The sequence below is a fragment of the Lasioglossum baleicum genome, chromosome 9, assembly GCF_051020765.1.
Source record: "Lasioglossum baleicum chromosome 9, iyLasBale1, whole genome shotgun sequence".
NCBI lineage: Eukaryota > Metazoa > Arthropoda > Insecta > Hymenoptera > Halictidae > Lasioglossum > Lasioglossum baleicum.
The window spans coordinates 15,935,306-15,959,146 of NC_134937.1; the positions used below are offsets into that span (position 1 = coordinate 15,935,306).

The 23,841-nt window shown below is 37.2% G+C and overlaps 1 protein-coding gene across 6 annotated transcripts in view; it reads right to left on the reverse strand.

The window, feature by feature from the left end:
* Positions 1-11,828: 11,828 nt before the first annotated feature.
* The window catches only part of Ddr (discoidin domain-containing receptor 2), a 334,142-nt gene continuing 322,129 nt past the window's right edge, over positions 11,829-23,841 (reverse strand). For all 6 annotated transcript variants that reach the window (XM_076429974.1, XM_076429972.1, XM_076429976.1 and 3 more), the window contains one exon: positions 11,829-23,708. In XM_076429974.1, coding sequence (XP_076286089.1) covers positions 23,547-23,708 — 162 coding nt within the window. In that variant the 3' untranslated portion in view covers positions 11,829-23,546. The remainder of the gene's footprint in view (positions 23,709-23,841) is intronic.

Genomic DNA, 23,841 nt, shown 5'->3' on the forward strand with positions numbered 1-23,841 from the left:
CATTTATAACGAAAAGGTAAAATTTAAAACAGTAAAAACATTAGAAGAATTTAAAAGTACTGTTATATTATTTTCAACCAAGATATTGTATTAAACATATTAAGAAAGAAAATATATTTTTCTATTTTACTCTAGTTCGTTGAAAATCGGGTAAAAAATTTTTATTCTCAAAATTAAGGTATTTGCGACATAACATTCTTAATTTACAATTTTTTAGAGAACTAATTAGTCCACCAATTAGTTTCATATTTAACGATAATCGAGTCGCCTGTTTTTGCAGTCGAGTAATTAACTTCGGGTGTTATCGATTATAAAGGCCACGCCGCGCTACCACATGACGCGATTAATACATATTTTGAATTTCGTTATTACATTTTGAATCATTAACATGGTAGATACGAATAAGTGGACCGTTTAAATTCTAACGCTTTGCTCTACGTCGATTAATGGCAATAATTAATTCTCTGAAAGACCTTCGCGCGCATACCATTGTTTAAATCTTCCGATGTAGTAATCTTTCGAATAAATTTTCTTTTAGTCTTCCACTAAATTTTATTCATGTTCCACTTTTAATCATTTTGTTTTACATTTTAACTAGAGTAGTATAGTCTGCAGAAATTTCAAACAGTAGAAAGTCTAAATGAATTTAAGAATGCTAATATTTTCAACTTGTTAAGATTATTAAAAAAAAAAGAATCTTTTATATATGGCTAACGTTTCTTGCAATCGATGTAGACAACTTTTATATTACATAAAGGTCGACATAAGTAATGCTTGATAGCAAAAATTATAAGTTCAATACAATTAGGATCAAAATAGACCCAGCCACCGTTGTCAGCAGGTTAAACGTAGAATAATATAACTGGACGGATGAGACGGGAACAAGAACGTTCCGTGTCTTCCGTTTATTTCCCGGTCGTCGAAAGTCCGCTCACGTTCTCATCCGTTAAGCTACTTCCTCGACGAGCAAACATCCAATAATTCTGTTCGTGCTTCTTTTCGTGGAACGGAGCGTTACGTTTTAAGGTGGATTCGTAGGACTCAATTACTTCGGACGAGGCGGACCTCGCCACTTTCTAATGGGGACGTTGAAAAACGTCCCAGATGATTATCTTTTACGCCGGGAGAAATTCCGTCCTACGTTCTATCGTTCATCGCGACGATTACTGCAGTTTAAGTATAAATATTGACACAGCTCCACGATGTAAAATTGCACCTAGCCCACCTGACATTTCTAATCAGCTGTTGGACCCTGGGGATCACATTTCGAAAATTTTCTTATTTGATGTAGTCATTTCAATCTGATATTTTTAATCAGCCTTAGCCTCCAGAGATAGTAATTTAAAAATTTTCATGACGAATCGAGGTGTAATCATTTCAAATTCGAGCTGCAATAATAATTATTCTGCGAAAAATATTACAGACATCCTAAATATAAATAGATTCATGTGACAAAACAAAGTGAACATACTCTAATCGAAGAAAATACTAAACGAAGAAGGAAGTTCTCAGATAATTCACTGAATAGAAAATATTCCGAGTTTTCATTCTTCTTCGTTAAAAAAAATTGAACGAAGTTGTCCATTTTGGTTGTATAAATGTTCACATAATTTCAAGTACCACTTGCATAAAAAGCTGCGCACGATTATGAGCAATATTTCTGACGATCGAGGACTGAAATCGCGGATGAGAAAGAAGAAGTAAATTCAATTGTGAAGTGCTAGGTACACTCAAGGGAGTACAATCTTGATAGCACTTGAACATATCAAGGCTCTAAAACATTTTCACTCAGCAGAGAACTATTCTCTGCTTCGGAACTATTTCGAAGTTCGCCCGGGAACTCGCTTGAACTTTAAGTTCACGTGCTGCTCTAGGCTCCGGCGTTTGTAAACTGGAATTTGACGTGATTATTCCAATTAATCCACCGTTTCGTAAAATAGACCGATAAAAATTAACATCAAATCTGGTGACAACGTTCGCTGCGAAATTGGTGTATCGTGTTATTCTATAACCTCTGCATTATTGAACTGTAACTATTAAAACATAACACACTACTTCAGAGCTTTATTTAAATGATGTTATTAAAAATATCGATTTGACATTTTATTGCATTTTTGTTCTTCTAATGCGGTTATTAATGGAATAAAATAAAAAGGAAAACAGGAATCATTTCTTAAAGTGCAATACAATATTATACCTCATTGTTTAGTTACCAATATTTTACTTCAGCGTGAATTCTTCTCATATCGCAACTGTAAAATTTTGTGAAATTGACTTTATTGTGTTGGCGGGCTCAAAAATGCATTTACTAGATGTTTGTAAATGGACATATTGTAAATCGAGACTGGTATTTATTGTTTTATAAATTGAAATAACTTAAAAGTTGCAATAATAACCCACAATGTCTATAAACTACTCTCATAGAAGAATTAAACCGAATCTTCAATATTTGCAGTTGTGTCATTATACTTCCGTTACAGCGATACAATCAAATTGATTGTACGTATAGTCGTGACCAGACGGTGACAGAAATAGAAAGCACAGTAACTTTATGAAAGCAGTGAGAGTGCTTATATTTTTCCGGGAAGCGCTCTTGAATTTGGTGTTTAGATGTACGATTTTCAGTGTTTAAGCGTAGAAGTTGAAAATACAACGGTAACTATGCGACAGCTTGATGCCAGCTTTTTTTTCTTCTTTTATATTTTCACGTGTTTCTGCATCCGCCGTTCTGTTTCTGCGTGGAATTGTTCGGGATTAACGTTGTATTTCCACGACGACCGGCGGGGAAATTCTCGTTCTCTTTAGTTCGGGGAAAAACAATCATTTAGATTTATTGGAAATAAAAGTGTTGCAGCCCGGTACCGGCCATGCGAGCCCCGTTGTCCATTAACTTCGAGCCGGTATAAACAATTTGCGTACGGAACGGAAACGTGACAATGCGCGCCGGTTAATCACGTGAGTGGTCCGGTCTATCCGTAAATTGACTATTGATTGATTAGTTTCTTCTGTGTGACGAACAACGGGAGAGAGAGCCATTACGTGCTCTCGATTATTATTTAGACCGTGCACGCTGCGTTCGTGAATTCGCTCGATAACCATTTTTTTTTTGCCTCTCCCCTTCCTCGCACAGGCTTCATTTCCTTGTTTTCATCGCGCAGACCGGATCACACGCTACGAATTAATGCGAATAATAATATTAGGTTTTATCGTGGACTCGTGTCGATTTTCGAATTGATACGAGTATCAATGCCCACGGCAGATATAATTTCGAACGGGCAATACACATATACCTAATAGAGACAGTCACAATTTCCTGCTGATTGTTTAACCAGATAATGCGATCAAATAATATCTCGCATGTGTGTTTGATCATTATACTTTGTTCTCCGTCGTGATAGAAATTGTCGCGTTTATTTAATGGACAGTTTTTCCGCGAAATTCTCCGTCTGGGGATTTGCTCGATTCTGATGAAGTACGTAGTGATCGCAGAGGAAGAAGTTTTCTGTGCATGAGAGCTTATTTTTCATTGAAAATTTATTATATATTTGCTGTGCATTCCATGATTACAACTGCAATTACATATATCATTACTCAATATGTACAATAAATGCTTAAATTATGTATCAATATGAGATAATGTTTCACTGAATACTGTATAATTTGTTCTCAATCTTTTTATAAATGTATAAAATGTACAAAATAATTTACTTCAACTGATTCTCGATTTTTATAAAAAGTAAGTAATAAATTATTTTTTCCTTTAGCAAATAGAACGTCAATAATTTGGTGATTATCATAAAAATGTAAATAAAAATTTACCGTAAAAATCATTTAAAAAATGGAAGCACCCAGAAGAAGCATTACAATATTTTTTCTGGTGTTTCTAATAAAATAACATAAAAATTCATCTTCACATTAATATTTTCTTTACATTTCTATATATGCGTGAATTTTAATTGTCTGCTCATGGTCGTCCCAATCCACACTCGTCTATCTTTGATCGAATACCTTTCCAAGGGTGCACTTTGAAGAAACGAGCGTCCAACTTTCACCATGCTCACGACTTTAATTAGTTCGCGGTCCTCTGGTATTACCTGGAACAGGTTTAAACGATACGCAAGCCACACGCAATAAATAATTTCTTCCCGTTGCTTTTGTTCCGTCTTCCCCGCCGCTCTCTCCGACCGTACAAAGCACCAGGTGTAACCGGCAGACCCGAGCGTTGTTACTTTCATATTAAAAGGATTAATGTAGTTAGGGATCTACTGGTTCCCGTCGAAATATGCCCCGTATATTCACCGAAGGCGAAATTTAGGGGATGGGACAGGCGAATTTACGCCGGTCGCCGCCGCGACTGTATTTATCTATATAATTTATAAGTACCGAAATCTAGGGGCTGCGCTCGCGTTAGTTAATACATTACAACGCTCCAAATTGGTACTAAATGAAAAATATGTAATTATGTGCACGGGGGCCGAGAATGGATCGGTGTTATTGCAAAGACCCGATTCAAATACGGGAAATTACGCAAATTTACATTTCTAATAATTAGTCTGCGGATTTTCTATATTAGCGAAAAAAACGAGTAGAGAGAACAGAGAACAGAGTAAAAACGTGAGAAGAATTTAAACATGATTGTCGTATATGACAATTTATTATAAATGATTTTTAATCCATTGAATCTATTCAGAAAGGAAATCCTTTTTTATTTTATTCAATTTTGTTGCAATCGAGGTAAACAATTCTTATTTCGCATAGAGATCTGTTTGATTCCTAGCAGGCATGCCCGCATATGTCCTCTGCATCGCAATTATCTCATTATTATGTGACGCCCTTTTCCGACTTTAGCCGTCCTTCAAACAATCAGGAGAATGCTAATCCTCGAGTTGCCACTCGAGGGTTCACGCTAATGGCATTGGAAAGGTGGCCATAAAGTCAATCCGTGAGACATTGAGTTTTGTCGCATCCCTTGGTCTTCGTCGTCGGGCCCAGGACAAGAGGCAATAAAACATCTGCGGGCCACTTGGGCCAAAACACTCCCACTGCTCCGGGGTCCCATAAAAAAAAACGCACACCTTCGAAAATCTCCTAAATCAAGTTGAGGTGGAGATGCTTCCTCCTCCACCGGAGAGGACTGTCCAGGGAAGATCCTACTCTCTTAAGTCGATCAACAAATGGGGTGAATTCTTCCCCCAAATCGGGCCCATTCTCCAGAATATTTCGCACCACCGAGGTGATAAATAGAGCTGACTCCGGAGCAAAAAGATCAGAATCAGCTACATTAGGATACCGAGTACACGAATTCGCATCCGTGAATCAGTCACACGATTTCTTCAGAAAGAACTCGCGAACGCGCATTTTGCCTTCAGTGCAACAAATTCGCATCCGTTTTCAACCGCTACAATTCACTGTTCCTCGATCAAAACATCGCGTTGCCCAATGTTAATTCGGCCGGCAACCGTGCTGTACATTTAGTGTAAATAAATAGTTTTATTTGTCAAAATAAGAGACATTCAGTGTACCAATAATAAATAAACAAGAATGACCATGTAGCATTTGTTATAAACATACGACAACTCCCATTCTAATAAGCGTAAACAAAAATTGTCACCCATTTCAATACGGTATTAATTAAACTCGTAAACAAAACAGTAAAACTAGATTTTCTGTCGTGTCGATATACGTATGTGTAAGTAACTCTCTTGTTTATTTATATTGTTTCGCTGTAAACAATGTTTCAGCATTCCATAACACTGTTATTTATTTGCAAGTTGCCTGCTGCACAATTCGGCTACGGATATTTATTACAATTAACATTACGGATTCTATAGAAATTCATATTGTTTATTAAAGGCATTACCGAAATTCCACATAAAATAACTTGAAAATGAATGAGAAGCGATGAGTTTTACTGGAATAGGAAAATCACGATCGTGTGAATTTTTAAAACGTACTATATGTACAATTCGAAATGAAAATTTCAGATGGAATTAATAATTCGAAAAATTTTCGGCCGTCTGGCTTGACGTTGAGTTGTACTACTGAATTTTCGAAAATTATCGGTCGTCTGACTTGTCGTTGACTTATACTACTGAATATCGTGCCACCTCCTTCGATATCATATTCTCCTAATACAAAGTTCAATTTTCGAGATTCTCGAAAAATTTTCGGTCGTCTGGCTTGTCGTTGAGTTGCACTACTTAATTTTAAAATTTTTTGGACCGTCTGGCATGCCGTTGACTTGTACTACTGAATTTCGTGCCACCTCCTTTCCTATCATGTTCTCCTAGTAGAAATCCAAAAAGAAGAAGGAGGTAGCACGAAATTCAGTAGTACAACTCAATGACGGGCCAGACGGCCAAAATTTTCAAAAAATTCAGTAGTACAACTCAACGACAAGCTAGACAGGCGAAAATTTGTCGAAAATCTCGAAAATTGAACTTTGTATTAGGAGAATATGATATCGAAGGAGGTAGCACGAAATTCAGTAGTACAACTCAATGACAGGCCAGGCGGCCAAAATTTTTCGAAAACCTCGAAAATTGAACTTTGTATTAGTTTTAGTAATTAGTATTAGTATTTGTATTAGGAGAATATGATATCGAAGGAGGTGGCACGAAAATTCAGTAGTACAACTGAACGTCATGCCAGACAGTCGAAAATTTTGCGAAAGTTCAGCAGTATAACTCAACAAGTAGGAAGTTCGGGAAAAATTGGTGGTTCAATAAATAAATATGCAGATATATACTTTCTTATTACAGTGTTTTCATTTATTCATTGTAGATTCATACATGAAATGTTTGTATTGTATTTTTCATAATATTTGCCACGTTAGAATATTCTTCTAGTCATAGTTTCCCGCGACCAGAATGAGATTCTGATTTATGGAAACAATTTTCGGAAAAATGTTAGCGTTCATATCACGGTAAACTGTTCCTTCGCCGTTACGGGGTCTATTAACTCCGTGTCTCGGGCAATAATGGGAACTCAACGAAAACAGTGAGCAGTGAAGCCATTATTTTTGTTTGCGTGATCGTTTCGTGTTATTTGTACCGCAGGCTACCTCCTACACGTGATTTTGATATTAGTTTGTTTTATTTCGGCGGCGTGAAATTAGATCTATCACTGATAAAACCTTCCATACGTTGTTGCCAACGATATATTATTTGATAGGAAATAAGATAGGTAGACTCAAAATCAATTGTATTTTCATGTTGATCTTACCAGAAGGAATCTTGTAAAAAACGGCATATTTTTAATATGGCTCAACCACGAAGATATTAAATCTATTATCATTTTCTAGTCAGAACTGTCCGGCTTGATAACTTCTATTGAAGTAAGTGAAATTTCGCAACAGAATGATGACTTTTACTGTCTGAATAGTTTGTACCTCTTTATTTCAAAAATCGCACGTTTTATTTTATTAACAGATAAATTAGCATGCAAAATTTAAATAATATAGAAGAAAATGAAAAGAGAATGGTGTTTAGTCATAAGTGAAATTCATATACATATGCAAATAGCGACATGTAACACGCGGTAAGAATGTTAAATCTCTCTCAAATGCAAGTTACACCGGGTTTATATATAAAATGGAATGAACAAGGTAAAGTAAACCATCCGTTATACGTGGAAACGGATACATACTCCTGAAGACTAATTCCTTTCGATAGAAGGATTAGGTGGGATACCGTGAAACGTGTCCCGACGGATTAACGTGTTATACCTGAATCCAACCCTCGTCACATTTAAACCTCTGACTTTCTTCGCGCCAAATTCGCGAACGCGCTGACATAGACTTCATATAACATGTAAATTACGTATTAAAGATGTTATCTCACACCCAAATAATATTTTAAGCTTGCTGTTATTGTGTAACACCCACGTATTTATTTTATTTTCAAGCAAGTTGACAGAGTTTAAAGCCATCCAAACGAATCCATTTGCGAATTCCATAATACAACAAATTTTTGCAATATACATTTTGACTGCTGACACAACTATTTCAATTCACATATTTGTATATTGAACGTGTTCAAGCTGTTAAAGGGCTCTTTTCATACAATTAAAAAATACAAGTGACTTATTAGCTAGTTAAGTACATTACAGAAATTACGTATTTTTAATTCATATTTTTAAAGAGCTTTCGATACAAATACACGTAACTTATTAATCACTTAAGTAGACTGCAGATTTTATGCATTCATAACAAAATTGACTAGCTGCAGTTTCAAACAGTGAAACCATTTAAAACATTGAAGAGTGGAGATATATTACTTTCGACCTCTGTTAAAATATTAAAGAATGAAAGCAATTTCAAAGTGGGTTTCATTCCAGAAAATGTTTATTTTGCATACAGATCTGCAATCATCGTTTATGTGTGAAAGTCAGAGTAGGGCAATAATCAACTAATATTTAAAAATGACTGATAGTCTTTTTGAATGTTAGTCATAGAAAAATAGTCATTAGTCAAAACTTTAAGATTAGTTTGTGATAACTAATTAATAACATTAATGTATGTTAATCGCACAATAGTTACTGATGACTAAAGATTGAAGACTGATCATCAACTACTAATTCACTAATAAGCAATAGCTAACGATTACATTGAGCTGTGACTAACTATTTGCCATTTAGTTATCACTAACTAATCAAAAAGTTTTGAGTAATGACTATTTTGCTATGACTAAAATTCAAAAAGACTATCAGTCATTTTAAAATATAGTTGATTATTGCCCTACTCTTTGGTCAAAGTGTCATCTACAAGACGTAAGAAATTAACATCTTCTGTTTGCTAAAAATATCCTTGAAAGAACGATGTTTTCCATGCCATAACACAATCTGGTCGAGTCCGTGCATTTATTTGGCCGTGAAAGGAAACTAGTCGACAAACAGACCAAAGCAGTAAAAAGGGTATATAAAACATGGGTAAATAAAGGTGGCGAAGAACTTCTGCACGTAATCCCGTGGAAAATTCGGAAAGCAGTGGGGTCGAGAGCGTTTCACATCGGATTAACGTCGTAGTCGTGACCCTAACCCTCCCACGTCTTGCCCTTTAGGACGGGGTTTACGAAGGACACGCGATACAACATTCCTTCCTGTGATTTCCCTTTCTTTCTCTCGGCAACTCTATTCACTACTAATCGCCTTTCAGCTTTCAGTAGTTTTATCAGGCGCCCAGACACGTCGTACGAATCATGCTGGTATGCCAATAATCATTATTCCACTGAGTGGTTCTAACAAGTTCGTTCCACTGCAAATATAAAGATGTTCTGATCTTGACGATTTAGTTATGACTCATAGCAACTTGTATATGCTGTACAACTTGCAGTCAGGAATTATATAATTTTGTATTTCATTAATAAATGAAAAGAGTTACCGAACTGTTGATCTTTTTACACTTTTATAGTTGACGCTTACAACAAGCTGAATTTTACAATCTTTTGTTTCACTATACACTTACAATTTAGGTATAGTTTCTTAAAAATCTTTATAACTAGCTTGCAGATTTTTATACAAAATTTTCTTAATCATTTTAACGAGTTAGAAAGTTTTAAATTCTTTAAACGTTTTTACTATTTTGTACTAATATTTTCGTAAATGCACAAAATCCACAGTCTATTTATGTTACTAAGACTATCACTTACTTTTATCGATCTTGTTAGTACACCAAATTTTGTATCAACATCTATTTGATTTTTTTGAGGTGCTTTCGAGACGTAAGAAAAGAAGCTCTTTTAACAGTTAATTCAATTGACAAAGGGAAAAGCCACAGTGAAATTCAGTCAGCCACTAATCTCTTTATACCATTCCAACGATTCTTCCTGAATTTCGCCAAATAAATGTTCGGCATCTGTGTGCGCCATTTTATAAGCAACGTTACACGTCCAGTCGCTCGTCGATATCGCCCGCTCTTTTTTGTCTGAAATTCAGTATAGCAGCACAGATCAAAAAACAATATTTCCTGATACGATTACAGGAAAAATTTCATTTTTCAAGCCGGCGTTACGGATTGATGCGACTGAGTATGGCACTGCCAGATTTAAAAACGAGGACAGCTGCAAATGAAATTTTTTCACAAGAGTGCCACTACTAAATTACTTGCCGCAGAGAAGCTTTAGTTCGATAAACTCCGAATCGACTGTGATTCCGTCATAAGCGGATTTCAGATTATTTGATATCTGTTCGACTGGATGTACAATTTTTATGTTGTGTCACGTATAGTTTCTATTTACAAACGTAATCGGAATTTTATTCTGGCTATTAAATAACTGGCGTTCCAACGTTGACGGATGCTGTTTGAAATTGCATGCAGAAGTCGGAGACGATGGAATATGAAAATCATCCGAAAAAGACTTGTCAATCGACAGTGATTAAAACCAGGCATTTTTGATTATCAGTATGGCGACTTCGAGGAATCATTTTGTCATCCTCACACATCACATTTACGTTGATATTAATTGACAGTCAATGGCTATTGTCCTTTCCTGTTCTTTCAGAATCTCGCCATCATTCTGTGGACATGCTAAAAATAAAAAAACTTTTTAGAAACCACGCTTATACTAAAATGCACTAGAAAGGAGAAAATAATTTTTTTAGGCATTTTAGTGACTATAAATAAACGCGTGGAGCGCTAAATTATATTGACGTAATCTTCGTGGGCGCTCCACGCATTTATTTATAGTCTCTAATGCCTAAAAAAATTATTTTCTCCTTTTTAGTGCATTTTAATATAAGCGTGGTTTTTAAGAAGTTTTTTTAAAAATATAATTTCATTTTCTACATTTTAGTCTTTTTTAAACGGAACGCAAGATATAGTAATACTGGTATGAAATAGTGAGATATAGAAACGCAATATATGAGAGACGACGTGTCTTGATGGACCATATTCACAAATCAGTATTATCTTTCTCAACATAATTGTATAAATTTTTACAGACATAATATAGGACATTAATAATGTATACAATATATATAAATAATTACATTATAATAAAAATGTGTTTCACTTCAAACTCAGAAAAGAAAGATTTTTACTACTCGAGGAGCAGAACATTTTTAGGAATTTATGAGAGAGAAACTAACTGACGTAGAATTAAAAGACTTTTTGCTTATATTCAAGTATAATATGTTCCACCGTTGTAGACACATTTCTCCAGCATAGTGCAATTAAAACTGCTAATAGAGCTGTTTATTAAAAATGACGTAGACTGAGTTATTGACAAAAAAGAATTGCCAGTATGAATGCAGTCTTACCAAGTCAACTAAAGATGAGTAGGTGTAATTTAAATCAGTAAAAACATTAGAAGCGTTTAAAAACACTGTCATATTATTTTCAACCTGTTACACATATTAAGAAAATAAATTTCTATTTCACTCCAGTTTGTTGCGATTCAAGTAGAGAATTTTGCATAAAGACGCGCTGCCTAACGAGTATATTTGAAAAGAGGAAAAAACGTTTAGTGAAATGAAAAATCGCATGAGGTGCCACGTCATGATCTCTAATAAACACCAGAAGTGAAGGGGTCCAGGAAACAGAGCATCGAATGCGACTTACCTTACAGATTGCGGAGCCACGCAACGTTCCTCCGGTGAATTCTCTGCAAAAATTCCAGAGCTGCGAGTTCTCTTCTTCGTGTCGCCCGTCAAATTGCAGCGAGCGAGCGCGAGGCGGAGCAAAACGGAAGGAAAACAGGGCTGAAACGAGCCATGCGAAACACTAACAGTAATCACGTTGTCCTCTCCGGACAAAGTGCGCAAAGAATCGTCCCGCGAAGATGACCATAGCGAGAGTTCGTGGCGCCGCGACGGCAGGAAGTGACAGGGAATAAAAGTCAAAGCGCTGAGTAATTTATTGAAAACGAATCGCTATGTACAAACGTATTAAATACAAGTGTGTGACATTTATACAGGGACAGGTGGAAGGTGTGTTCGAGTGTTAACCACGCACGACAGTCAATATGTCCGCCGATAACAATAGATAACTGGCCCTGTACCTGCGGCCACGAGCGGTCGGCCTATTTGCAACCCATTTCACCGTTTATATTTGCACGTGGAGATTGGCAAGTGCGTCGGGTCCACGAGTCTGCGACATTTATTTGCCGAAACCAGAGTCGACGGGACGCGACCTGCCCCGATCCTCCGCCTTCACTGCGTTCCCAACGAATTATAGTAATTCTACTGTCGCCGGAAACGATATACTGTGATCCTAAAGTAGATTTAACTCGTAGATTCGCCTGATAGAGATACACAGGACTCAGACTTAACTCACGGGGGAAACTCGGCGAGATTTGTTGGCAACCTCGATGTCGGGCAATTTTTTCTCTACTCTCCGGTTCCCCTGGGTAGAACCCTTAAAGGTTCACCCTTTTTTGCATACTTTGGAAACCAGAGTTGAAGAAAAAAATATTAACAAGTAACCCGTTACAATTTAAAAGTAATATCTGCAAAATAAATCATCGAGCTTTGACACTGTCTACCGGAAATTGTTTAATAATTTTTAGAAACCTGTGGTACACGATTATAAATGTCTTAATAACTTTTTAATAACCATGAAAATTTCCCGTTTTTAAGAATATTTTCTAGCCTTCTTTGAGGGGAAATTCTATTAATAAGCTTCTGGTAGGTAAAGTGCTGAGGTAAAGGAATAGCTGAAGCTTGTGTGAAAGAATCGGAGAGTGTTAACACATTACTTTGAACCAAAAAAATTAAAGAAAGAAGAAATTCAACTGCAGAAAATGTTTTTTTCTCGAAAATTGATGTGCAGTCTAGTAATAATCATATTTATGTACTTTCACAGTAATTGAAATACAGTAAGAAGGTTCCAGAAAACTAGAATTATGAATGAACTCGAAATTATTAGAAAGATAACATTGATCGCTAAAAATAAATGCAGGGGGTGATTCTACATGTAAATATACGTCCACAAACGGGAATAACATTTTTTCGTTTGACGCCTCGATTTCGAGAAAAAAAACAGTTTAAAGATTAGCCAGGGTCGCGTGCTACAGTAAATGCAGGAAGTAGAATTGGTTGGTTATGATCAGACGCGTCAGCCGATTCCTATCGCGTAGAATGTTAAACCTCGATCTTCTCGAAAACGAAGCTTTAGATAAAAAAATTTTATTCTATATTTTGTCATAAAGAATCACTTCGTGCTCCTTGTATACGTTATTCGGCCGCACCCTCTATAGAAAGGGAAATGAATTACGAAAGTGATGTACTTTTAACATGGAATAGTTAATGAAGTATTCAATCATAATTATAGAAAGTACGTGAATATTATATTGTAAAAACTATTGAATTGAACAGACTTTAAGGACTGCCCACGATATTAAACGACGCCTAAAACCCTGCACGTCCGATATATCTGTCGATAAATGTAGTAGGTCGAATATGTATGTCTCAGCTGTCGATCGGTTTTATGATCGCAGTATATCTGTTCCGGCAGGTTATACGTCTACCTGAAAGTTTAACTCTGGAAAGTAACATTTATGAGTCAACCTAAAAGTAACTTATTGACAGTTATTATTGAACATAACGCACAAGAGTCTCGCGTGGACGCAAACAATCCGGATTGATGCGAACATTTGAACGTCGATGCAAATGATATCGTTCACACTGTACTCTTTTATTATATAAATATTCTTCCGTCTCACTTAATGAAGAATACGCATTGAAATTAAAGACTAATGTTGAAAACGTGTACCTTTCGCAATCAACCGAAATATACATGGAAATTGTTGGTTTCTGTGTATGTCCTTATTAGTTTATCGTGCACCGTGATTGATGGAAATATTTCTGAGGCTGTCAGACAAATCGTGTGGTAGGTCGCAAGTATTTTACTTCGAGATATCGCAGTTCAAAGTTTGACGAGTCAACATCTGACGGCAGATATCGGTGGTTCTTGCGCGTGCGTTTTCGGAAGAAAAATATTTCTTTAACGTAGATCCTCTTCTCTGAAAACACAGATTCTACCTCGAGGATATCGATCGCGATGCGAAGGCAAACTTTTCGGAAATGTAACTTGCTTCGTTTTGTCTGGCGATCTCAGATTTATTAATAAATTATTTTGTTGTAATCCTCGGAAGATTAAATATTGAATTAATTCTTTTTGTAGAAAATAATAGTATAAAAAGCGATAGATTATTCTTTTTCAATTTCTCGAATGATAGAAATAATATGCTCTTGTTTGTCTCAGTTAGGCTCGAGGAATTATAATCTTTTTAGGATTCTTAAATAATTATTATCAAATGTTGGTATATATAAATGTCGTCAGTATATAAAAAAAGAATACATCCTTATGCTGAATATTAATAGTGGTAATATATAATATCATTTCATATAGAAATTATTCTTCAAAAACTGATTAAGGTCTAAAATGTTAGACATACTTAGACCACCCTGTGTAGTGACAAATTTCATGAAGAAAGTAGTAGTTTGTCTTCACTGTACGCTTCTAACTGATATAACTTATTTACACTCCTCTAGAGTAGATCATTTATTATATATGACAAACATGGCTGTCATTTGATTTCATTAAATTATGTTTTAAGAAAATTATATTCACATTTGCAATCAACGAATAACTAAAGAATGCCGAATTAATATAACAACGCACGACGAATCAGTGTCATTACAAAAATATGTGTAAATACATTAATTAACCGACTGTGAATGTTTATGTATAAAATGTATAAACTCGCTTTATATATACAAATTTAAAAAATAACGATTAAATGCAAATCGAAGAGAACTTAATTGCAGCTCTTAATTTACTGGCTGCAATGAGGAAGGAGATAAGCTTCCTTCAATTTCAATTCCATTGTATTTGTCGACGTGAAAATAAAACACAAATTTCCGCACACTAGCACAAAGCCTCTACCTTCACGATGCATCATTTATCATTTTCTAAAATATTTTTGCATGATCTAACGAGTGAAAAATATAAAAACTATTTTTCATGACGAGATGGATCATCAATTTAAAGATTAAAGTTACCACTTAACAAAGATCCTCGATTTACAATTTTTTAGGCGTTCTACAAGAAAACAACGAGGAACAAGTTCGGTCATATAAAGGCCTCACAGTATTATTTATATTATTGTAAAGTTAGTAGTACACTTTTCATTCAAAGCTCAGCAAAACGACCAAAAAAATCATAGATCAAGTTTCCATCGAAGTTTCAATCATCAATGGTAGTTTGAATTTCGAAAAAAATTGTCCAATGTTTCCAGAGACATTTCAATTTGTAGCATTTTCGACAAAGAACGTCTTTTCACTTTCCCACATCCTACAATCATGCAAAAATATTTTAGAATGAAACGAATGACGGGTAGCGAAAGTAGAGGCTCCGAGCGCAGGTTTATTCCTCCACGATTATTTTTTATGAAACTGTACCAGTTGAAATTTTTCAAAAATCGAAAATTCAGTGGGTCAACACATTTTGAACCAAACAAAATTACTAAAGCTACAAAATTTGTGATGCTTAATGTGTGTTTGTAGTTCCCACACATTAATACTTCATAAGAGAACAATAACAATTCAATATAACAAGGATTATATTTAAATATTGATTGTTTTGTAGTTGTCAATCTATGCAAAGGGCTCTAATTCAATCAACCACTGTATAAATGCTTGTATGGAATATTGAGGAAGGAAATATCAAATCATCCAAGAGAAATGAAGAATTACAGAAACAGGGATGCCAGAGTTAACGGACCGGAAGTGAGTCGCGACACAGCGGGCCAGACTCGCAAAAAGCTGAACAAACTTTATGTCATTGTTCATTAATTAATGCATGAACGCTGTTTCAGAGACTGTTTAAGAACACAAAGCTCATAATTTTGTTCAAGAACATAAGCTCTCTTGGCTTTCGATAAAATACATAGGTATAAAAATAAAAAGAAAACAATACTGAAACCTTTGTTCTTCAGACCTTTAGCCACGTCGGGCAACAAAAATTGTACGACCTTTCGGGTTGAATATCCCACTGTGCGGTATTTCGGTGTTTCGTTTTCCATAAGAGTTTTGAAGTATAATATCGGTACTTTACATTTCGATGTATGTGAGTCCCCGGTCTAAAGACATGAAGATTTTGTTAATTGATCCGAATTTCGTAGAAACGGCCCACTGTGCGTCGTGTGAAAGGAAATTTTCATGCCGAACGAGGGTGGCTCGAACAACGAATCGCGAACGGTGTACGAAAGAAGACTCGTGAGAGGACATTCGAGTAGTGCACGGTTCTCGTGTGTGTTTGCCGAAATCCGTCAGCCTAGCCGGCGGTGCGGGCGAAGATATCAATTCGGGCTTGTCGCGCCTCTATCGAGTTGCAAAAACGAAAGCTCGCGGCCTGGACGATGAAAGGGAGAGAAAAAGCGCGATCGCGTTTCATAACGAAGGCAGCGGATATTAAATTCCATCGGCAAACGCGGATTCCCGTGTACGCGGCACTTCCGTGTTCCGACTTTTGTTTGCAAGCACCGGCCCGAACCGGGCGCCGAGAAAACCCGGCTGCGCCACAACCGCGTGAATATGAACGGAAAAACAAAGCTCGTTTAGGGACGAGCGATGGCTATGCTGCCCCCCGCGGCGGAAGAACGTGTATTCGATGCTCGAGATGAATTAGAAACACGACGAAATTTGGTAACTACTACACTGCGTTACCGAATTATCTGGTCAGAAGTTCGTTCAGATTTTGGGGTTCGTCTTGATTGAATTTATACGCTAAGCTAACCTGTTCAGTGAATAAACGCCTTTTAGTCACTGGACATAAATTCTATTAAACGAGAAACCAACATTTATGATGCCCCCTTAATGCTGTTTATATTGTAATTCTATTGTAAGATCACAATTGTCTTGCTAAAGAGACTTCTTTTATAACCTATTCGGCACTGCATTAATTTATTTAGCAGTTTTCTCCGTGCAAAGTAAGTATTGGTCCTATGATAAGTTTTTGTTTGTGTAATTATTATCATTCACTGGGTTAACTCCGTTCATTCGTTAGAAATTGATGTTCATTCATTGGTCATGTGACCGATTTTTCGTTTAATCCCATGTGAGAGTTTTAATAGGAGATATAACCATTATTGTTAAAATTGTGTTCTGGAATGTTTTTCAAAAACACCGTGATTCAATTTGACACTTTTGAAGTTGTATAATAGACGTTATTGTTTCAAACGTAGATAAAGGATTTTATTTGCATGTAATAACATTTTATGGTGTTTTTATCTCGAAATGGACATTACCAAAAAATAGTCAGTATTTTAGAATTTTCGTGTAAATACACAAATGGCTCAATGACTGAAATAAGTGTAAATTTTTAATATCACAACCAAAAAGGGAATGGTTCTACATAAAATATAAGTTGATTTTGAAAATTTGTAGCCTACAGGTGTACTTGGTTAGTTTTCCATTTAATACGACAGGTAAAAACAGCAGAATGCATTTTCACATTGAAATCAAGTAAAAAATATGGAGCAGAATTGTTTCGCGTACACCCGTTCACGGGAAAATGGAATTTGAAAATTCTGCATTCAAAACCTCCATTTCTTTTTAAACGAAGCCCCAAGCGAGAATTTGTTGATCATTTTTACCTATTTCCCCGCAAAAATAACGCACTATCGATTTGCAGTCATATTTTTTGTTAAAAGGTCGATGCACACTTTTATTTCGCTTGGAATCAGCTTCCAATGTTGTACCACAATTTTTAAGATGTACAAGCTTCAATTGTTTATGATAAAGTATTTTACGATCTTTAGCTAAGAATATCAGGAAATTATTGAAAATAATAACAACGCTATTATCAAATTTTCTTTACTATTAATTTCGTTCGAATGGATCGTAGAATTGAAAAAGAACGCTGACACTGAAGATAGAATGACGGAGTAGACAAGTATGGTTAATACCTTCAGGTTCTCAAGAGGCCAATCAATTTTGCTGCAACCAAAGTCAAAGTATGATCCACTAGTTCCTGCACATAGATACCAATCTTCCTGACGCGCTGATCAATCATCTTTTTTTAAAAAAATTTGTTCAAACTTTGAAGCATATCAGTGTAGTAGGAACAGGTACTCAGACCTCGATCACCTAACTAATTTACTTTTGTATCGAGAGACATGTTTCGATACATAGCATGAACGAAACAAGAACAGCAAATTTTACATCGAAGTACTTTTCCAATAAAATGGCTGTTATTCCTGCTATTTTATAATAAAACAACTATTTCGAGACACAAAATTTAATAAAATACAGTACAAACTCATTTCACTTTTGGTTCATCCAAATTTTACTTAATCTTTGTGAATTCTTTATATTTGTGTGTAGCATCTTCACAGATACGACAAAAGAAAGATTATTCCACTTTAATGTAAAATTTATATTTTGAAACTGAACATCGTTCTTCCGCCGATCGCACTCGCTCTAGAAAATAAAATTCACGATGAGGACAGTGTATTAATCGATTTTTCGGTGGGGATGTGAATTGTGCCGCGTATACTTGCGATTACGTTATTACAAACTGTACAAAGTGTTTCTCACGACACGTGAGACATCGCTACGATGGAAACGATTAGTTCAATGAATTCTCTTTGTTCATTATTCAAAGAGATCTTCGTTCAACGATTATCGATATATATATATATATGTATATCTCTTTCTCTATATATCACTCTTGTACACGTTCTTTCACTCTTTCACTCTAAAACGCGACGAATTCTTCCTACAAAGAGAAACGAGCCAGGGAACCGATCAGGAACGGTTTACGCCGGATATGTTTGATTTTAATATATTTACAAAATAATTAATTTATTTCTAATGTCCACATCGTTCTGATCCTTTAAGTAAAACACGATCGAAATTCCGGACAACACTGACGAAAAGCGAGTAAGATGAAATGATATGGAATCTTTAATTAACGACAAATTCTACTCTACGGAATTTAATTATGATTTACAACAGAACGAAAACAATGCTTCCATCGCCATTCTATGATCTAAATACGCAGCGTCAAAGCATTGATAAATATCATACAAGAGAGGAGCACGAAATTAAAAGAACGAAATTCAAACGCGATGTAATTGGCAGGTGTAAACTTTCTTGAAAAGTCACGAACGCTTTTACAAGTTCGAATTCGCGCGAAAACACGGATACATTCCCGATTTCAATTTGTAGGAAGGATTATGTGCACACTTCCCTCTGTCGATCGTTCGATCGTGCAGAAGGCGTCCATTAAGTCGGCCATGTTTGCCGCCGATACGTTTCGTTAAGCTCATCAAAGTGGATATGTACATCGATCCTCTGCGACACAGCATGTCGCGTTCTGTACGATCGACCGTGATCTATTTTCCGCTATTCTTTATTGTTTTCCTTTATTGTTTCCGTGAGATTACAACGCTCGTCGCGCGTGCCATCGAACGAACCGATTATACAGGACCTTTCAAAAATACTGGGCCACTTTTACACATGAATTCAACGCCGAATAAAAATCACAGAATCCTCTGCAAGAACTTTTCGATTTTTAGTCACGCTGAAAATACACGTGTTCTTGGTGACCCACTGTTTTTGGAACGTCCGCCATGAGTTGAATGAGAAAGGACCCGAAGTGAGATCTCGCTCGATATGATATAGGTTTCCTAATAGAGTGGCAGTACGTCTTACCGCTATCGATCCTTAGCTCCATATATTATTATATTAAATTACCAACATGTCATGTCATAGACAATATAGTAGAATTTTCATATTCAAAATGATATCTCGCGATTAAATTTCCGCAACGGACGTAGTCCCGTAAGAGGACACTGATGTCTACGTCAGGCCCGGGCAACTTCTTCACCGCTGTCGCTTCACGACCACCACTATCGGTGTACCGGTTCCCCCACTACCAACTATTTCATATTACCCCCACCGTGCTCAGCCTCGCGTCACTGCGAGAGAGGATACGGCCTCTTATATATACACTCCTAATCTCCTCCTACACTCCACAGGAGTTTGGTGGGGAGGACCCAGGAGTAGGGAGAGGAGTCGTCTGCGGTTCGCGAGCCGCAAGTTGCACAGACCTGATCTACGTCTCGCAAGGTTACAATGCTCTCACCGGTTCATGATTTATTATATAGTGCGACGTGAATCGATGACTATTAGATTACCGATCGTCGATCCTCTTGCTGAACTACCTCCAGTCGCGTGTACTCGTACGTACGTCACTTATGTTTCTTACGGCGATTTACATTTTACAGATTGTTGGAGTGACTGGATTAGTTGAGTAACGTTATAAATTCCAGAACAACGCAGCGAATTACCGTGCGATCCAACGCCCCACTCTCGTCCTAACATGTATAAGTTCTTCATTGTTCCACGCTGAACACATAGGATCCAATACCCGATAAATATTGCTTCGTTACCCTTTGCAGAGAATAGAATTTCCACCCCGAATATAGTCGAATTTGATGTTCGCGAAAATGGTTGACAGACAATCTATACTGTCCAATGTTATTTTCGTTCACTGAATCGGGAATTCCACTTTCTGGTCTATTATCTTTTTATCTCGTAACTTTTCTGGTCCAATTAAAATGATCGAGTATGCCCAATAAAATAGATAAAACTGTATCGCAACTTACGACGTATACATTGGCAAATTGAAAATTGTTCTGTCAAGTATTTAAATACATCCAATTTCCTGTCACGTGACCTATCAAGCAATCGGTTAAATACGAAACTGTAGTGTCCAAATTTAAAAAGCATTAAGAAAGACTTAGTTAAAACCGTAAATTACACTTGTCCTTTAAATAATTCCAGATACAGAAACGATTAAGATAAGAATGCACATCCGGTTCTGGAAACGGCCGGAACGTATTCGCGACACAAACGAGAATATCTATCGGGCAAATGGACCGGGTCTGTTCTGTCCTATAAACTTAACTTCAGGTCACACGACAGCTTCTCTTTCTACCCTGCCCCCTTTTGCCCCAAACCCCCTCCACGTATACACCTATACCCTAAAACCAGAATCACGAGTGTATCCGAGCTGGCGCGGTGGTTTCATCGGATTCGGTTCTCGGGACGGCGACCAAGTTTCGCGAATCGATAGGTAGTTTAACGAGCGCAAAACGGTCGCCGGACTGTGCGTCGCCGAGAGGAATGCGAAGCCTTTACATAAAACGACGTACACTAATCATTTTTTCGTTATACTATCGATTAACTCGTCAACATTCTTTACACGCTCTATATAATATTTATAATATTTATACGAATTTTTATACTGCAACCTCTAATGGTATTGTCAAACATTTATGCGCTTCAGTTAAGCGCATCCTTAAGCTTATTAGTAGTTTCATGGGAACTGAAACGCAAGCCGGCTGCGCGGCTTCAGAAATCCGTTTTTCTTATCGGGTCGACTACCTTCTTCGTCGTTCGCTTATTCCTTCATTTTTTTTTCTCTCTTTCCCTGACAAAGCTGCCCCGTCACGGGACACTGGGTTCCCGTCCATTTTGCCGTGGCCGCCCACGCTATCGAACTTAATCGGCAATCTTAAGTTCCGAAGCGCCGTCAACTTCCCGCCGATACAAAATCCCGCGCCACGGTACTCCCGGTTTTCCTTCGTCAGCGGAGGTTAATTAAAACGCTGCAAAAAGGCGACTACCGTCGCGCTTCGGCCTCGCGAAGCTAACGAACGCCTTCCGGTGTCCATCCCGCCACTCTAACTCACTTTAAAGTCGAACCGCCTGAACGCCGACATCGATAGACCCTTGGTTATCGCGAGCTTCATCTTCGAATTTACGAAACTGCTAGTTCAGACAAGCAGGGCCGTTCTAAATTTGCGACGCGGAGTTTAAGTGAATTTTAACACGGAGCTCCGTCGAGCCTTTGCGTCTGTAGATGCAGATAAGGGACCCTGTAATTTTCCTTTAACCCTTCTGTCAATAACCCACCTCTCACTTCTGTCTAAAGTTTCTTTAAGTTCCCGTCGAGAAATCACAAAAGCCACACATTAAGTTCAACTAAGAATAATGTAGGAACGGATTTTGTAAAGTACACATTTTGTTTTCTACGAAAAATACTTTTAATAACATCTATTTAAGAGACTATTAGACAAATAGACAAACTTGTATTGCCACATTTCGTCAGCCATTTTTATTGAAATTGAGTATGCAGATTTCAAAGCAGAAAATTTTTTCAGAAATTTGTCTCAGGTTCAACTTTACTTTGAAGTGAAATTTGTTAGCAAAGTAATTTGGAAAAATTTTCTGCCTGAATATAAATGTGGCAGTTTTATTCATGTGATATGTTGCAGTTAATGAATTTTTACATAATTTGGAAACGAAACGTGAGTCTGCGACGCAAAATTAGAATCACCCTGTGCACAAAATTTCCCTTATGCTCATTGATAATTAGAGCTGTTATTGAATCTGGTTCTTTGAAATATCTTTTTCCAATGTAATTATTCGACGTACATTAAAAATCGTACGTCTTCACAATGATAATTTCATCATTTTCTAAAATACATAAAATACAAAAACATACTCCCTCGAGATCGTAAACTGATAACACAGAATGTACAACCTCAGGTTTTTAAAATCAGACTAATCAGACAAGGTTAGATTCTTTTCTTTAAAAAATGAGATCACTAAATCAGCACAAATCGTCTAGCCGTTCCCCCGATAACCAACGATCTAATTTTCGTTCCTCCTGCATTAAACATCCAAGTATTGAATTCCGTAGCTGTCAGACAAGCTTCGTAAATCAAGCGTCGTGTAGAAAACCTTGTGGCCCGACGAAAAGAGTCGGTAGCAAAGACGGATGTCCCGTCATTTATGCGAAATGACTTGGCGGTGTAGAAATCGTCGAACCCGCCTTGATCCGCGAAGTCCGGGCCACGTGTGTCCCGAACGTGCCGCGTGGTTGTCGTTACGGTGTGTGTCGCGAGCTTGTTTGCTGACAGTATCAATTTCAGGGCAGCGTGTGTGCGATTTATCAAACGTGCTCGTCGACTGTTGGCCCACGATACGAACGTCCCGTTCCGTATCGAGCGCCGCGGCTCGGAATCGTCATCCGACTGACTATAAATACAAATTCCGTGTTCCTAGCAATCGCGGTGAAACGTACGTAATGAACATTGTGCTCGGCGCTCGCGTTGTGGAAAACTGTAAACCCCGTTGATTTCGAACCATTAGGTTAACATAAGTCTCGAGCGTAATGCGCGCGATTGTTGCTCGCTGACGAATCTATCTCGATCCGAACAGTAAAATAGTCGCCGGAAAATGAATTACACGAGAATGCGGAATCTCCGGATAGAAACTGATGTCTGAATGTTTGTTGAAGATCGTGCAGTTTGCTGCAATTATGCGAAACGACGGACCGTGATTAGGTGGTCGTCGGGTTACCTTCGCTTTTGGATGATTCATCGATCGTCATCTCGTACGATTGGCCATCCTAGGTACTAACTTGGTCTGGTTTGGTGGAGCTTGGTCGTCGAAGGGCTGTGCCACCAATTGCCGTTCAGCTCGCCGATCATAGAAAGCCGGATCAGGTTCCAGCCTTCCAGTTCTCTGTATCAGGTGTCGTTCGAGTCGCTGTGCTTGTAGCCGAGGTTCTTCCGTTGCAGAAACAGGTGGATCTCGCGGAAGTTCGGGCGGTCCGCGTCGTTTCTCTGCCAGCACTCGCGCATCAGGTCATAGATGTCCTTGGGACAGTTCTTCGGCAGTGGTAGGATCATCTGTGAACAAGTGTGGACAATATTGGTTTAACATCTGCCTTTGAAATTTAGTTAATGACGGAATCGAAAGTAAAGGGAACAACTATAACATCTTGTAGCTAATTCAATAAATACAAAAAGAATGTTATTGTTA